The sequence below is a fragment of the Lipotes vexillifer genome, unplaced genomic scaffold (genome assembly GCF_000442215.2).
Source record: "Lipotes vexillifer unplaced genomic scaffold, Lipotes_vexillifer_v1.1 scaffold1160, whole genome shotgun sequence".
NCBI lineage: Eukaryota > Metazoa > Chordata > Mammalia > Artiodactyla > Lipotidae > Lipotes > Lipotes vexillifer.
The window spans coordinates 117,577-135,916 of NW_006771130.1; the positions used below are offsets into that span (position 1 = coordinate 117,577).

At 38.4% G+C, this 18,340-nt stretch overlaps 1 protein-coding gene and 1 pseudogene across 2 annotated transcripts in view; one reads left to right on the plus strand and one right to left on the minus strand.

The window, feature by feature from the left end:
* Positions 1-11,564: 11,564 nt before the first annotated feature.
* Positions 11,565-12,910, minus strand: LOC103091052 (heterogeneous nuclear ribonucleoprotein A1 pseudogene; annotated as a pseudogene). Its single transcript, XR_456906.1, has one exon. The product of XR_456906.1 is annotated as a heterogeneous nuclear ribonucleoprotein A1 pseudogene (transcript).
* Positions 12,911-13,414: 504 nt separating this feature from the next.
* NAALAD2 (N-acetylated alpha-linked acidic dipeptidase 2) overlaps positions 13,415-18,340 on the plus strand; it is a 51,551-nt gene continuing 46,625 nt past the window's right edge. Inside the window, exons 1-2 of the mRNA XM_007446525.1 lie at positions 13,415-13,567; positions 14,247-14,358. Of these exons, the coding sequence (XP_007446587.1) occupies positions 13,486-13,567; positions 14,247-14,358 (194 nt within the window). The 5' untranslated portion in view covers positions 13,415-13,485. The remainder of the gene's footprint in view (positions 13,568-14,246; positions 14,359-18,340) is intronic.

Sequence of the window (18,340 nt, forward strand, 5' to 3'; positions counted from 1 at the left end):
AGACAACATGAGCTTGTATCCTCTTCCTTCCCCTCCCCAAGGTCACCTTCATCCTCCAATTTGATATAATACTAACACAGTTTTCCTTGGGGGTAGTAAATAAGCCTATACTTACACACATAAAATCCTTTGACTCCCAGGCATTATAGATGAGGTGGTCAGTATGCTTATCCTATGGAATGCCTTCTCTACCTCCTTTTCTCCCACTTTTCTTAGTTCTATCATTTTTCCACTATCAGAGCATCTAACAATTACATTCCTTTCTTGTCAGTTTTATCCTGCATTTGTTTTTGTCCTTGGTGTGAAGTTAAATACATTCTGTGCTCACCACCAACACACTGGAGGAATAGAGCTAAAAAATAATACTGGAGAAAACAACAACAACAAAAATGTATTTGCTGATGGAATAGATGGATGGGCAAAGAGAGCGAATGAGAGGGGTTGAGGATGGATATGTTTCCTCTGGACTGGGAGGGGAGGCTACACGAAGCATTGTCTCTAAGAGAACAGGACAGGATGGCTGATTATGAACAGGTGGAGTTTACAGCTGTTCACGGGAGGAGGGAAGCCCTGCCCTTGATAAAAAGCTGGGCAGAATCAAGAATTGAGAGTGTTTCAAACAGACGTTTTGACTCAGAGGTAGGAATTTGAGAAAGCTCTTCTGGCACCTATTTTCCTAGGAAAATATTAGATACTATTCACTGAGCATCTGTCTGTCTGTAGCATGATGAATCTAAGGAGACGGGAGACTGATGAGGTTAGTAACAAGGGACAGATGACTATCATTCTGCACCAAGCCTTCCTATTTTACAAACACACTATCTGGTATTTCTGGAACTGGAAGGTACAGAAGTGATCTGTGCATAAATTTGCTAAGATCTGCCTTCTCCTTCCCCTTCCTGCATGTTTAACCTGAACCTTTTCTTTTCTTGGGCCTCTGTGTCCTTGTCCAACTCAATTTATCATTGACTTCTGGAAGTTTCTCCCCAGGACAGGGCTTTGTCCTAGTTGTGGTTAATCTGGAGAGTTCATAGGGCGAAGACCGCTCAGTCCATGTGCTTTTGCCATCCTCCCTTCCCCTACAAGGTGGGACATGGGAAGCCCCTCCTGGCTTCACCTGCTGCTTCCAGGTTAACCTGCTAAGTCTCTCTGTGCCAAGCAGGAGTCCCTGAATTGAGGAATGTGTATGTGTTAGCAGCTGGATTTCTGTTTCCAGCTCTCAGATCCTTTGGAAGCCCTGTTGTCTTTCCTTCATGTCCTCCGGGACAGTTGGCAATTCCCCTGGGTCTTTGTGGTTTAGCTCCAGTTGCTCGATTTGGGGTTTGTGGGGATACCTCATCACATTGTTCTGTCATAGACACTGCCTTCCTATCCTGCTTGCTCTGTCGGTTTTTGTGGCAGATTCAGAGATAGTAACACTATGCTGTTGCTAGTAACATCTTGCATAGAAGTCCTATTAATTAAAATGTTTAATGAGCATATGATTTAAATCTGTAATTTTAATTCAAAGTTATTTTACAGAGATACAGAAGAGAAACTCCTTGTATTTGTATCTTTGTGCATTAGTATTTTTAATAGAAAAAGATGAAAATAACATAAAATGGACAAAAAAGAATAAACCCATCACCAATTAACCATAAATTGAAATACTATGCAGCTGTTAAGAATGAGGGAACTAATACAAACTTACATGAGATAACTGTACATTAAATTATTTTAAAAAAATTTATATACTCATGTGACCACATTATTGTAACAAAAAATATAACTATACATGGACATACCCTTGAGCAAAATGGGTACAGGCCTTAAGAAATATCCAAGTTGAGTAAATGGTTCAATAATTTAACTTTATGAAATTTTATGTTCTCTGAATATTTTGTATGCTAGAAGCAGACATTACTGTTTTTATTTTTATTTTATTTTTGAACTTTTGGGTTGTTTCCAGTTTATGGCTATTATGAATACAAACTATACACATTCATATATATATATATATATATATATATATATATATATGTTTTTGTGCAAACATAAACCTATTTCATATCTCTAGGATAAATGTCCAAGAGTTCCAAAGATGGGTCATAGGGTTAGCACATATTTAGTTTTGTGAGAAACTGCCATACTCTTTTCTAGATATATTATACCATTTTATATTCCCACCACAGAATGTGAATGATCTACTTTCTTCACATCCTTGTCTGCATTTGATGTTGTCACTATTTTTTATTTTAGCCATTCTGAAAGATGTGCTGTGACATAGCATTGTGGATTCAATATGCATTTCCATAATGGCTAACGATTTTGAATATATTTCCCTGTGCTATTTACCATCTGTATCATTTTCAGTAAAAAGTCCATTCATGTCTTTCACTTATTTTCTAATTGAATAGCTGGTTTTTCTTACTGTTGAGTTTTCAGAATTCTTTATATATTCCAGACTCAAGTCCTTTGTCAAATATGTGGTATATAAATGATTTATCCTGGTCTATAATTTGTCTTTTCATTTTCTACAGAGTCTTTTCCAGGGTAAAGTTTTTAATTTTGATGAAGTTCAATTTTATAAATGTTTTTCTTTTTGTGAATTGTGATTTTGTTGTCAAGCCAAAATTTTTTTGCCTAGCACCAGGCCCCAAGAATATTTTTTTCCTTTTCTTTTTTCTAAAAGTTTTATAGTTTTACATTTTACATTTAAGTCTGTGATCCACTTGAGATAATTTTTGCAAAAGGTGTGAATTTCAGTCAAGGTTCATTTTTGTGCCTATGGATATCCAATAGCTCCTGCACCATTTATTGAAAAAACAATTCCCCCTTTGAATTGCTTATGCACACTTTTAAAAAATCAACTAGGTATGTTTGCATACTGTTTTTAATAAAATAAAAACTTAATATTCCTCAGTTATCAAAGTTTTATATTTTGTAGAAGGCATACTTCTGAAAGCAGAATAAAACACCTTCCCAGGTCAAATGGGTCAACGTGCATAGTACTCTACTTCCTTTAAAATATTAAAATGATCAGCCAAGACTATAATAAAAACTTATTGCGTGAAATTGCTTTTTTTCTATACATTAGAATGAGTTTTAAAAGGCCCCTTATATCCCTGAATCAGTAAAACCTTAGTTCAGAGGCTGAAATGGATGCGTTACTGCCACCTCGTGGAAGTGTTCTCCCTTTACAGTCTATCATAAAAAGCAATGAGGGTGTGTGATCATTGCAAGAGCCATTTTCCGCATTCCCAATTTCTTAAATATGATGCAACTTCTGGCCTTTTTCCCTTTCTTAAAAACACTTGTAGATATTTGCCTCAAGAAATTACATTTATGATAATATATTTTAATAGGTAGTTTAATTTGTTAAATAACGTGTCAGATAATAATAATACTGATTAAAATTAAAACTACAAACCAAGCAGGTTTTTTTTCCTGTGAAATTAAAATTATAAAAAATATTCCAATTAATCTTGAAGAACACATTTTGAAGGACTTGTACTCAGGATATCAACTTATTTTAAGAACTTGAGTCCCATTGGAGTTTGTATGTTTTCTAGACCAGTGCATATCTAAATTAAGGTACATTTAAGTTACCATGTGTCTTGTCAAACAGCAGATCCTTACCGCGTAAATCTAAAATGAAGCCTAGGAAATTCCCTGGCAGTCCAGTGGTTAGGAATCGGTGCTTTCACTGCTATGGGCCTGGGTTCAATCCCTGGTTGGGAAGCTAAGATCTTGTAAGCCACATGGTGTAGACAAAAAAAATAAAATAAAATAAAATGAAGCCTAAGTTGCTATAAGGTGATACTGATGCTGCTGCTCTTTGACCAAACTTTCAGTAACAAGGTTAAAGACTAGTGGTTTGCAGACCTAGGTGCATAGTTACCTGGGTAGCTCTTTTTTTTTTTGTTTAAAGGAACATTTATTTATTTATTTATTGGCTGCATTGGGTCTTCGTTGCTGCGTGCGGTCGTTCTCTAGTTGTGGCGAGCAGGGGCTACTCTTCGTTGCAGTGCATGGGCTTCTCATTGCAGTGGCTTCTCTTGTTGCGGAGCACGGGTTCTAGGCGTGTAGGCTTCAGTAGTTGTGGCACGTGGGTTCAGTAGTTGTGGCTCATGGGCTCTAGAGCACAGGCTCAGTAGTTGTGGTACATGGGCTTAGTTGCTCCGTGACATGTGGGATCTTCCCGGGCCAGGAATAGAACCCTTGTCCCCTTTGTTGGCAGGTGGATTCTTAACCACTGTGCCAGCAGGGAAGTCCCCTGGGTAGCTCTTAATTATACGAACACCTGGGATCAGACCAATTAAATTAGAATCTCTGGGACTGGGCTCCAATCACTGGCATGTTGAAAACTCCCAAGTGATTCTAATGTGCAGTCATTATGTTTGAAACCTAAGAAACCCCATATGTAGAAAGAAGCAGACATCTATAAGTTTACTAACTGTAAGGGGTATCATTGTCTCTAGCCTTCTCTTGGAAACCTCAAATGAATGTCAAAGTTGAGATAGGATCATACAAAATAATCCTGAAAATACCTAACATCGAAGACATTGATAGACATTTGTATACAACCTGACCTATAGGGCGTGAGGTCAGTTTCCTCAGACCACTATCAAGAAAAATGTCTAATAAATAAATGGAAAGGTATTCTGTGTTCATGGATTAGAAGAATTAATACTGTTAAAATGTCAACACTGTGAAAAGCCATCTATAGATTCATGAAATCTCTATGAAGATTCCAAGAGAAATTTTTTTTACAGAAGTAGAAAAAACAATCCTAAAATTTATATGGAACCACAAAGATCCTGAGTAGCCAAAGCAACCCTGAGAAAGAACAAAACAGGAGACACATCCTGATTTCAAACTACACTGCAAAGTTATAGTAATCAAAACAGTATGATACTGGCATTAAAAACAGACGAATAGGGCTTCCCTGGTGGCGCAGTGGTTGAGAGTCCGCCTGCCGATGCAGGGGACACGGGTTCGTGTCCTGGTCCGGGAAGATCCCACATGCCGTGGAGCACCTGGGCCCGTGAACCATGGCTGTTGAATCTGTGCGTCCGGAGCCTGTGCTCCACAACAGAAGAGGCCACAACAGTGAAAGGCCCACATACCGCAAAAAGAAAAACACACACAAAAAAACAAAAAATAACAGACGAATAGATCAATGATACAGAATCAAGAAATAAACACACACATGGAAAGTCTAATTAAAAATGAAGTAACTATGGGCTTCCCTGGTGGCACAGTGGTTGAGAGTCCTCCTGCCAATGCAGGGGACACGGGTTCGTGCCCTGGTCTGGGAAGATCCCACATGCCGCGGAGTGGCTGGGCTCGTGAGCCATGGCCACTGAGCCTGCACGTCCGGAGCCTGTGCTCCGCAATGGGAGAGGCCACAACAGTGAGAGGCCCGCGGACTGCAAAAAAAAAAAGAACAAGGAAAAGGTGCCCTTGCTCACTCCCCAAGGGGGGAGAGCAAGCTGGTTCCTTAAAAAAAAAAAAAAAAAAAAAAAAAGAATATGAATTATATTGCTATTATTATGAGTTATACTGCCCTTGGTCACTCTAGCTGGTCAAGAAAAGGTACCAGTCTCAGCTCACTGAAGGAAAAACATGAAATAATTTTAGCTTTTCCAACAACTGCCTCCAATTATAAAATTGTTGAAAATTGTTTTTTTGTTATTTTGTCTTGTTAGCAAGCCTTGGACAATACTGTAGAAGAAGGCCAGGAATGCTCTTAGCCACTGGCCATTTACCAATGCCTTCATCTGTAGGCATATGGATGCACTACACTAGTGCTGGGAGAGCACAGTACCACAGGCCTCCCTTGGGGATTGCCTGCTTCTTTGTGATGCTGGTGATCTCTGCTGATGTGGTTGTGTCCTGGTCTCTATACACTTGGTCTGCATGTGTTTCCTTAGTGTTGTCTTCCCTTGAAGGGAGGCAAGCTTCAAAAGCTAGATCCAGTAGGTTTAGCTGCCACTCTAAGGAGTCTGAATTTTGTTTTTAAGTTTACTGAGAAAGCTTTGAAGGGTTTTAATAATAACATGATCTGATTGACTCCATAGAGTTTTCTTCCTAAAGTAACAACAGGAGCAATAGTGGAGGAAGAGCCCCGCTAGGGGTCTGTTGCAGAAGTCTAGATGAAAGATGACTGTGGCTAGGATTAGATGAATACTGGCGGAGCAGTTGGATTCATGATGTATATTGATTGCAGAGCCAATAGAACTTACTGGTGGATTAGATGCAAGATGTGAAAGAAAAGGAAGAGTGAAGGGCCAGAGGTGCACCAAAAATCTACAAGACAGCTGTTAAAACCATTGCAGAAGGTGGGAGAATATCTTGGTGTTCACCTGGGGATGGTGATGAGAATAAGAAGCAGATGATATAATCAGAGGGCAGTAACTTCAAAAGAGAACACCCAGTGATTTATGATGTCAGAGCAAAGGTCCATCCTTCCTTTCTGACCCCATGAGTCCCTATGTGAATCACTCCTACTTCCCCATGAAGTGGATTTTTCTCTGGTTTTAGGACAAGGGGTATCATCAAGTAAAAACAAGTGTCAGGTAAGATGGAATAGAGAAAGGGCTGTCAGAAGGGAGATCAAAAATCTGGAGAGATTTATTCATAATCTAATGATAGGGAAAGTACACAGGGACTGAGGATGTAAATGAGGATAGAGAATGAGAGTGTTGGAAAAAAAAGCATGAGTGGTCCTCTGATCCTAGCACTATTATGTACAAGCTATCATGGAAAATAGGCTGAAGGTACATGTTAATTATAAGGGATGAGAAATACTGAATAGGAAAACATGGTTTAAAGGTCAGATAAATATAACTTACCAGAGCCAAGGTACCACCTGGAATATTAGCATCATGGTACACACACCCTGTATTGATAGGAGGACATGGGTGGCAGCCCTCTCTGTTTTACACTTTAACTTGGTGGATCTTTTCTAATTTCTACATTTACTGTTGAGTAGAGTTATTGTGACATCAGGAGGAAATCATCCAATCATGGTTTTCTGCTTTTCTTTTAGAATTTCTTCTCACTTACTTTTATTAGTCTTTTACACTTTTCACACTATACTCCTGTCTCACTTCTCACCTGCTTTATGTGTTATGGTTTATTGTACAATATACTAACATTCTCACATGTTAAGTTTGAAACTAATTTTGGGCAGTTTTTGGACCCAGGATTTTAGAAATACTCAATTGGAATGTATTTTTTGTCATGAATCTCAGCCATCATGACATTAACTTTTCACTTTTTTGGGAAGAGAATGTTGCTATCTCGATGACCTATCACCTTGTGACATCATTAATGGCATCATGTCCATATCTGTACAGTGAGCATCTAGGCGATCCCTCTTTTATGAAAGATAATGCAACATCTTCAGGGAAAGTGTGAAATTTGACACTAGATATTATTTCTTCTCTATTAAATCTTAATTATTGGTATGTTTATTAAGAAACTTACATATACTGCTTTATTAGTACACAAGTCACACTTTGTTTTCCAACCTTGCTGTGACCCATTTGATAGGATTTGGACTTTGAAGTTACAAGATTGCCTCTTCTAGGATGTGAGAGGAGAAGGGAAAAAAGGATTATATAAGAACAATTTAACTTCATGAATGGAGAAGATAGTGAGATCCTGTCATGTTAGAGACTCTGAATACTGAGCAGATCAAATGTGTTAAATACTTTTACTGAGAGATTGATTTTCCAGTACTAAAAGTTTCCTATACAGTTTTTGGCTTTGCAAGAAAGACTGAAACGGGTTGGCATAAGTCAAACAATGTTGCTCTGTTAAGTGTGCTTTGTAAGATGCAAATATCTTCTAAGATGCTAATAATTAGAAACTGTGATAGCAGCATTCTTTTATATGCTTAATTAAGAATATGAAATAATGCCTCTGTGTCTATATTTTTACAATGGTGAGAGGCTTGCTGAACCAGCTAACTGGACTATTTACAATGGATTGCCAAGATAAAGATTGCAGATGCCACCTATTAAGGCAGCGACAACCTTCACATTTAAGGTAATACTGCTCCTTCTTAGAACTCCTTACATTTAATTACCTATTCAATATTTGCCTTGTCATTGTTGTAGGCTTCCTAAAGGCAAGGACCGTGTCTTCAGAATTTTTCACAATGTCTGGAATGCTATAGCCTCATTGAAAGAACGAATAATCTAATTTTAATTTGGGAATATTAATCAAGTTGGGAAACTGTGCTAATTAATACACTGATCTATTAGTCAACATATAATTAGCTATAAAAATTGAGATAGGAGTAGGAAAAAACAAATTTCACAAATAACTTAGTCATTTTTTTTTAACATGTATAGATGGGAGAGACCCAGAAGAATTGAGTAATTCCCCCAAATGGCCAAAACCCTCACCTTAAATACCATCTTTAGCTAAAGACAAAAGGGGGAAGTAGTTTGGGACTGCAAAGGGGAGGAAAGTAATTCACATGGAGATAGAAAGCAGATGTGTAGTAAAAAAGAAAAAAGTTTGCTGAGCCAGGCAGAGACAATGGGACACAGAGGAATTTTAACAGATTTTTCCAGGTTCCTTTCCAGTGTACCACTACCTATTCATCCTATAGTTATCTACTTGATATCTCCATTCTTGCAACAGGTCCTCTAACTACATTCTTTTAGGCAGTTAGAAGGAAGATCAAAGTTTATTCCTGAGTCTTTGGGGCCTTGATTGTTTTCATCTAGAAATAGTACCCATGCCAAAGAGACATTTTGAGGTGGCAAATTTTGCTCTACTACAGTCCTGCCTTTGAAACTTCTTTGAAGAGATTTCACAGTCCAGAAGTTGGGTTGATAGATTGCTTTATCTCACTGAGCCAGTTTCTTAGTTCTGACAATAGGTCAGATCAGTTACTCATTTCAGGAGGCAGTGATGCAAGTGGGCTCGCAAAGTTAGCCCTATAGGGTGTAAGCAATCAGGTATTTAATAAGATGCATTTCTACGGAGACAAAAGAAAAACAAAGGTTAATGGTTGGAGCAAATTGTAAATCCAGTGTCTGAGTCCTGAGAGTTGCCAGTGGAGAAGATTTCTAGATCTTAAAGTTGAAGCATCTTTTGTAGTTTGAAATGTCTCTGATGATGTCATCAGGTGTTCAGGTAAACTTTCTGAGTGGCTTACAAAGTGACAGGCACAGAGATTGTCTAAACATGGGCTATTGTGGTGATTTCTCTTAAGTTTATATCAAGTTGTTCAGCTTTAGTTCTAAATGATTCCAAGTCAAAAGGGGGAGAAAAATTGGAAACATTAGTTTGAACAGTTGTTGCCAAATATTTGAGGAGACTAGAAGAATTCAGAACCCAGTCCAGTTTTTAGGTGGAAGAACAAAACTTCAAAGATGATTGATAGAACATAAATCTAATATTCATAACTGTGTATTAGATTTTTTGCTGAAATGCAATTTTTTCTCTTTAAAATCACTCTCATTTCTACCAATGAAAGCCAAATTAAAACTAATTTGTTTGCAAAATAAGTTTAGTTTCATTAAAATTGGCTGATTATTTACTTAAGTCTAGCAAGAATAGCAATTGAGCACATAGGCTCTTTTTTTGGCCACACAGCACAGCATGCAGGATCTTATTTCCCCAACCAGTGATCAAACCTGTGCCCCATGCAGTGGAAGCATGGAGTCTTAACCACTGGACCACCAGGGAAGTCCCAGACTGAAGTTTTAATAGCTCTCAAGGCCAGCAAGCCAGGCCAAGTATTTGCCATCACACTTGCATGTAGTACCTATAGATTTGGGTGAATTTCTCTCTTCTTGAGGTTCCCAAAATATCCTGAGGTTCTTGCATCTGCCAGGAAGCGACCATTCTTACTCACCTGGTAAGGCTGCTGGGAACACTGTAAGTAAGCAAGGTACCAGGCTGGTTTTCTAAGGGGCTTTATAGCTTCATAAAGTCAATCTTAGTTCCTTAAAGCTGTCTGGTCATATCTGATTCAATGCATATTCTCAAATATTGCCTTCCAGTCAAAGCCTTGTTAATGTAAACAGTGTTTCCAATTGTGCCCTGTTACAAGGAGAGCAGATTATTAGTGACTTTATGTAAATACAAAGGTATTATAAAAAAGTATAATTTACCAAATTGCTGTATGTCATTACACAAGAGGAAAGGTTTCCTCATATCTGAAAATGAAAGATTAAAAAACCAGTAATATTTCAAACAAAAAGTCATAAAAATTATAACAATATTCATCAGTTCATTCAATCATTAATGTAATTGATTCTTGTTGATCTTGATTTGTTGTTAGCAGTTTTAGGAAGCCATCAGTTTTTCAATTAGAGTTCTGTAATTTGTTACCCAGTTCAGTAGTATGGTCTGAAAGTTATCAGAAACCTATATTTCTTCTACAAAATTTCTGAAGGAAAACCCATTAAATACATTTATCAACAATTGCAGTGCAAGAAAAAGAAATTAGACTGTCCTGGCAACTTTTTAGGAGCAAAGAAAAGTGCCTTATCTAAGATTATCAGGGCCTCAGACAATGCAGTGAAGATTGGGGGAATAACTGTTATTGAAAAAAGTTCATGTGCCTGATACACAGTGAGGCCAAATAAACCAAAACATCAGAATTTTGGAGCAGAGAAAGGTTTATTGTAGGGCCAAGCAAGGAGAATGTGTGGCTCATGCTCAAAAACACCGAACTCCCCAATTGTTTGGAGGAAGAAGTTTTTATAGGTAAAATTTGGGGTGAGGGCTGCAGGGTGTATGGCTTTGTTCTCATTGGTTGGTGGTGAGGTAACAGGGCAGTGCTCTGGGAATCTTGCTCTCAGCCTGAAGTTGCCATCCTCTACCAGGGTGGGGGCCTTAGTTTTTCAGAAGAACTCAAAGATATTGCTATATATATTCCCTCAAGAGGAACCAGGACCTTGCCCCAAGGCTGCACTGTTTCTTGAGTACTCCTCCCTAGTTTCTGTATTCCTTCCCTTCCCTGACTAGCAACTGTTTGAACCTGCCCTTTGGAACTCAGGGAAGGTCAAGGAGGCTGAATGAAGCCAATTTCCTACAAACAAGAAACACAGAAAGGATTTGTACCAGGGAACCCTACAGGGTCCTTCTCAGTTTCATAACCAGAGATGTACTATCCTGTTCATATTCCACCCAGCAGGCACCTTTGCTCCGGCTGCAAAATTGCTTTTGGTTGGATAGGAAGAATCCAGTCATGAATTGCTAAAGATTTCCTCCAGGGTAAAATGGATGGATAATGGTATCCTATTTACAAGTACTGCCTTGTAAACCTTTTAATCACTTTTAAAAAGAAATGCTGAGGTAAATGTGATAGGAGGGGGAGGTTAGGGAGGATGACATTTGTTGAGAAACCACCATAGGTTAGGGTGCAAGGCACTTTCAGTGGTTAATCTTATTAATTTGAACCTACAACATTCTAGTGAGATAGGGAAAAACCCCAGTTACAGAAGAAGAAACTGACAATTTCAGAAATTTGGAGACTTATTTGGGTAAAGGAAGACAAAAGAGCCCAATCCCATCAGTTTTTATTTATTTATTTATTTATTTAAAGACACATTTATTCAGCGTCATGATCAAACTATTACATTTAGCAATCAACAGCATGGGTGCAAAAAAAAAAAAAAAACTACATTAAAACTCTTTGTTGGAATGCTTTACACTTTCCACAGAACAGAAACTAAAATAACCTGTTATACAATTAGTCACAAATACAGTCCTCGAGTTTTTTTCCCCATACACATGAGTATTGTCTAAAACATGTCTTCTTTGTAGCAGCTAGGCCCTGCCACCACTGTGCTTGGCTGAGTTCACAAATCTGTTGTAACCTGTAGCTTCCCTGTCACTTCTCTGGCTCTCCTCTCCTGCTAAGCTTTATTTCCTGGCAGTAATCAAAACCTTCTGCCACTGCCATAGCTACTGCTGCTGCTGGAACCACCATAGCCACCTTGGGTTCGGGGTTTGGCAAAGTACTGGCCTCTACCACCATAGGGGTCAGAACTTCTGCCTCCAAAGTTTCCTCCTTTCATGGGTCCAAAATTTGAAGATTGATTGTTGTGACTGCCAAAATCATTGTAGCTTCCACCACCTCCAAAATTGCTTCCATCATTACCAAATCCATTATAGCCATCCCCACTGCCACCATATCCACCACCACCACAGCTGCCACCACAGCCACCTTGACCACTGAAGTTTCCTCCATGACCAAAGTTGTCATTCCCACCAAAACCACCTCCACGACCACCACCAAAGTTTCCAGAACCACTTCGACCTCTTTGGCTGGATGAGGCACTAGCCATCTCTTGCTTAGATAGGGCTTTCCTTACTTCACAGTTGTGGCCATTCACAGTGTCTGAATGACAATCTTGTCTACAGAGTCATTGTCATCAAAGGTTACTAAAGCAAAGCCTCTCTTTTTGCCACTGCCTTGATCAGTCATGATTTCAATCACTTCAATTTTCCCACACTGTTCAAAATAATCTCTTAGATAATGTTCTTCAGTGTCTTCTTTAATGCCACCAACAAAAATCTTTTTCACAGTTAAGTGGGCACCAGGTCTTTGAGAATCTTCTCTGGAGACGGCCCTCTTTGGTTCCACAACTCTTCCATCTATCTTGTGTGGCCTTGCATTCATGGCCACATCCACCTCCTCCACAGTGGCATATGTGACAAACCGGAAGCCTCTGGAGCGTTTGGTGTTTGGATCCCTCATTACCACACAGTCTGTGAGCGTTCCCCACTGCTCAAAATGGCTCCTCAGACTCTCATCGGTTGTTTCAAAGCTCAAACCTCCGATGAAGAGCTTCCGCAGCTGTTCGGGCTCTTTGGGTGACTTTGACTTAGACATGACGTCAGTGGAGGTGGGGGGAGACGTCAACGATGCTTACTCGGCGGCGTCCACGAGCAGAAAGGAGTAATCTACCGAACGTATCTCCTATCAGTTTTGAGGTTGTATGTGGTTAAGAAACTAATGTGTTATCACAGAGCAGCCAGGACCAGAAATGCTGCCCAAGTGTGACCAGTTATAAATTAGTCAGAATCTGGCAGCAGGGCAATAAACAGGGAAGAAAAAGCTGTAGTTAAATGCATCTGGCGACTCCTGGAATGAGGCTGTTAAGTAGAGTTCTTTAGGGAACAAGCAGGGACATTTTCAGTAGTCCCCCCGAACGCAGACTTTGTCCAGGATCAACAGAATGGGCGTTGCCTGCCAGCAAGCAGAATGTGTCCTCCTCCTGCAGGGCTTCCTCTCTCCCCTCGAGGCCCCCTGGAGATCGCAGGAGCCAGGAGTTTGGGGCCGGTTTCAATTCGCCTCCGGACCCACCTGGAGAGCAGAGGCAGGGCTTTGAGGACGGTCAGCGGAGGCCGCGGTCTGCCGCAACCTGGGCGTTCCCCGCGTTCCCGGGCGCTCTCTCTCTGTTCGCCCTCATTCCCGAGGCTCGCTCCGGTAGCCGGTACCTCCTGCTCAGTCCCGAGGAAGCCATGGCCAAGTCCAGGGGTCGTCTATACCTTTGGATGTGCTTGGCTGCAGCGCTGGCATCTTTCCTCGGTGGATTTATGGTGGGTAAGTGGACCGACCCCTTCCCCGGATCCCTCCAGCCTCCCCGGAGGAAAGCGGTAGAGCCTGGGGCTAAAGAGCTGGGCTGTGCGCTGGGCGCCAGGCCGGCTGAGCTCCGCGAATTTCAGCCAAACCGGAAACTGAGTGGAATGCATTTCGGCCTTCCTAATAAAGTGTGCCAGAAATTCAAATTTATTAAATGCTCGCTGAGTTCAGGGTACTGTTAAGGGCTGTTGTTAAGACAATTTAGAGTTGCCACTATCCGCAGGGGTCAAAAAGATGATTTCATTTCCAAGACCATTAATGAGTGAAAACTTTCACCTGCCCTTTTGTAATCGTTTATTACATAAATATTTGTCGAATGCTCCCTGTGTGTCAGGCACTGTGCTATGAACTTAACCCCTATGGGAGAACAAGAAAGATAAAGACCCGTGCCTTGATGCATAACTCATGGGAAAATGAAAAGAATAGCTCTCACCTAAAACTCGTTTAACCAACTCAAAGTTACACATCAGAATTTAAAGGTTTTCTGCATTTGGAATGAATTTTTTGTAAAGCTCACCATGATCTGTTTCTTAGGTAAGGGCTTTTTTTTTTCTGTCTTCCCCTTTGGCTTCTAGTTTTTATAAAAGTCAAAAGCAATTTCTTGTGTATGTAGTATGCATATGTGTATGTATTCTCCCAGGCTGGCTTAGTAAGCCTCTCAAAGAAACAGCCACTTCAGGGGACACTCACCAAAATCTAAGGTGGAAACTGGTGTCAGAGATGAAAGCTGAAAATATTAAATCATTTCTTCGGTAAGTTTGTTTCGTATACTTGATCTTAAAAATAGTGTTTAAAATATTGCAGAGTGAGAACTGTATGAAAACTGATTTTATTCATGTGGGTAACCTTTGTGTGAAATTATATGATATCACATTAATTCATGGTAATTTAAATGTTCCTTTATTCCACTCTCGGAGTAAAATCTACTTGAATGTTGAAGGAGCCTTTCTTCCCCAACTTCATCTGCAGAAAAAGTATCTGGTTACTTTATTAAGAGATGTTTCAACTTCATGTACTTTGGACTGCAACTCAATGTTATTCTTTGTTCCCCGTGCCTGGGTTTAATCAGGAATTTTATTTAAATGTCATATTCTGCCAGGAAGAGTAAGATGGTTGTAAACTCTGATTTAGAGGAAAGGAGATTAAAGTTTCAGATTCTGTCCAGTACAAATTAAACCTTTATCCCGTGTTGCAAATTTAAGTAACACAAATAGGACAAAGTGAAAGCAAAAGGATCAGTACAAACCCACCAGTCTCTTAGCAAGAGGAGGAGTGACATTCATTCAGGGGAGTGATTATGAATTCCTTGAAGGCGGTTATGACATTTATTCCTATATTCCGACTCTTTAAAAGGAGTATCATTAAAAAAAATTTATTGAATCATAATTTACATAAAATAAACTGCAACGTTGTTGAGAGTCCGCCTGCCGATGCAGGGGACACGGGTTCGTGCCCCGGTCCGGGAAGATCCCACATGCCGCGGAGCGGCTGGGCCCGTGAGCCATGGCTGCTGAGCCTGCGCATCCGGAGCCTGTGCTCCGCAACGAGAGAGGCCACAACAGTGAGAGGCCCGCGTACCGCAAAAAAAATAAATAAAAAAATAAAATAAAATAAACTGCAACCACATAAAACCTACTATTTGAGAGTATTGACAGATACACAATATACTCAGCAAACCACCTCCTCAATTAAGATACAGAAAATTTACACCATGCCTTTGCAGTTTATTCCTCCCTTCAACTCCCTTCCTTTGGACTCCTTTATATTTTCTAGAACTTTATATAAATAGAATCATACAGTATGTGCTTTTTTGTGTCTTTCACTCAGCATAATGAATGATTTTGGAATTCATCCAGGTTGTTGTGTGTATCTGTAGTTTATTGTTTTTTATTGCTGAGTAGTATTCTATTGAATGGAGAGACTCCAATATGTAGTTGATGGATCTCGGGTTGTTTTTAGTTTTTCATTATTGTGAACAAAGTTGCTATGAGCATATGTTTACATATGATTTCATTTCTTTTTGAATGGCTGTGTTGGATGATAAGCACCTGTTTAACTTTTTGAGAAAATGGCAAACAGGTTTCAAAAGTGGTTGTACCATTTTACATTCCTAACTTAGTATTGTCAGTTGTTTTCATTTTAACCATTTTAGTGGGTGTGTATTAGTATCTCACTGTGGTTTTAATCTGCATTTTCTTTTTTTTTTAACATCTTTATTAGAGTATAATTGCTTTACAATGGTGTGTTAGTTTCTGCTGTATAACAAAGTGAATCAGCTATACATATACATATATCCCCATATCTCCTCCCTCTTGCGTTTCCCTCCCAACATCCCTATCCCACCCCTCTTCTCATGCACTTATTGGACATTTGTATATCTTGTTTTATAGGGTCTCTGTTCACTTTTTAAAAAATTTTAAATTGTTTTGATTTATTATTGAGTATAGGAGTTCTTTCTTTATACATTCTTTTGTCAGACATTTTTGTGAATATTTTCTTCTGTTCTATGGTTGGCTTTTTTTGTTTTCCTAGTGGAGTTTTTGAAGGGCAGAGATATTTAATTTTGATAAACTCCAGCTGAACAATTTTTGTCTTATGTTTCATACTCTGTGTCCTATCTAGGCCTATGAGAAGTTGTGAAGATTTTCTTATATTATATTTTTTAGAAGTTTTGTAATTTTAGCTTTTGCACATTTAGGTCAATGATCCACTTCAAGTTAATTTTTGTGTGTGGTAGGATGTAAGAGTTGATGATTTTTTAAATATAGTTATTTAATTATTTCTGCGAGATTTGTTTAAAAACTTTTCTTTCCCTGTTGAATTGCCTTGGTACTTGGTCCAAAATCACTTGACCATAAATCCATGGCCTGTTTTTTTGATTTTATATTTTCTTCTATTGATCTATTCATCTGTATATCTCAGTACCACACTATCTGGTTTAGTCTAGCTTAATAGTAAGTCTGAAAATCAGGTAGAGTTAATCCTACAAATTTTTCTTTTTAAAAATTGCTTTGACTGTTTTAAGTCATTTGCATATCCAAATAAATTTTAGAATCAACTCCTCAATTCCTACCTTAAAAAAAAATGCCTGCTGCAACTTTGATTAAAATTGCATTGAATCTGTAGATAAATTTGGAAGAGTCTTTCAGTCTCTTCATTCATCATAGGGATGTACTACAGTTTAACTTTTCACCCACTGAGGGACATTTGTTTTGCTTCTACTTGTTGGCTATTATGAATAAAGCTGCCATTAACATTCATGTACAGCTTTTATGCAATCATAGGTTTTCATTTTTCTGGGATAAATACCCCCGAGTGAAAATTGCTTGTTTGTAGGAAAAGTACACTTTTAGTTGTTGAAGAATCTGCCAAACTATAGTATGGCTATATCATTTTATATTTTTCATTGGAATTATTACTCTTTTTAATTTTACCCATTCTGACAGGTGCATAGAGATACCTTATTAGGGTTTTAATTTGCATTCCCTAGTACCTAATGATATTGAACATCTTTTCCTATGCTTATTCACCATCTGTATACCATCTGCAGTGAAATGTCTGTTCATGCCTTTGACCTATTCACTATTTGGATACTTTCTTTTTTTTACTGAGTTTTGAGGGTTCTTTATATTTTCTATATACAAGTCTTTTGTTGGCTTTGTGGTGTACAGATAGTTTTCCTAGTCTGTTATTTGTCTTTTCACACCTTAACTGGGTTGTTTGCACATCAGAAGTGTTTAATTTTAATAAGGTCTAATTTATCAATTTTTCATTCTATAGATCACGCTCTTGGGTTCATGTCTAAGAACATTTTGTCTAGCCCTAGATCCCTTTTCTCCTCTTTTTACCCCCAAATTTTATAGTTTACATTTTACAATATATTTTGTGATTCATTTTAGAGTTAATTTTTGCATAAGGTGTAATGCTTGGTTGAGGGTCATTCTTTTTTTACTTGTAGATGTCCAGTTGCTCTAGCCCCATTTGTTGAAAGGCTATCCATTGCTTTTGCTCCTTTGTCAGTAATCATTTGACCATATCTGTGTGAGTCTCTTTGAGTTCTCTGATGCTCTGCTGATCTATGTGTCTACTCCCTGCCAGTACCATGTTTTCTTGATTACTGAAGTTATGTAGTAATCCTTAACAATGCATAGGATGATTCATCCCACTTTATTTTTCTATATCATTTGCCTATACATATAAAATATAGAATAAATATATCTATATCTAGAAAAATCCTTGATGAGATTTTGATAAGAATTGCTGTAATCTTACAGAGCAATTTAGGGGCACTTCGCAGTTTTACTATGTCTCGACTTTCCATCCATGATTATGGTAAGTCTCTACAATTATTTAGGTCTTCCTTTAACAACATTTTGCAATTTTCAGGATGCAGATCTTGTATATATATTGTTACCTTTATATTGAAGTATTTCATTTTCTTTGCAGCAGACGTAAAATCATATTGTGTTTAATTTCAGTTTTCACATATTTGTTACTAGTATATAGAAATACTGTTGATTTTGCATTCTGTGGCTTGTCTAAACTTATGTGTTAGTTCTAGGAGTTTTTGTAGATTCATTAGGATTTACTTTCTATGTAGAAAATCAGGCCGTCTTCAAATAGGCACCATTTTATTTCTCTGTTTTCAAACTGTATGCCATATATATATATATATATATATATATATATATATATATATATATAATATATAGTCCTTATTGTGCTGATTGTAGT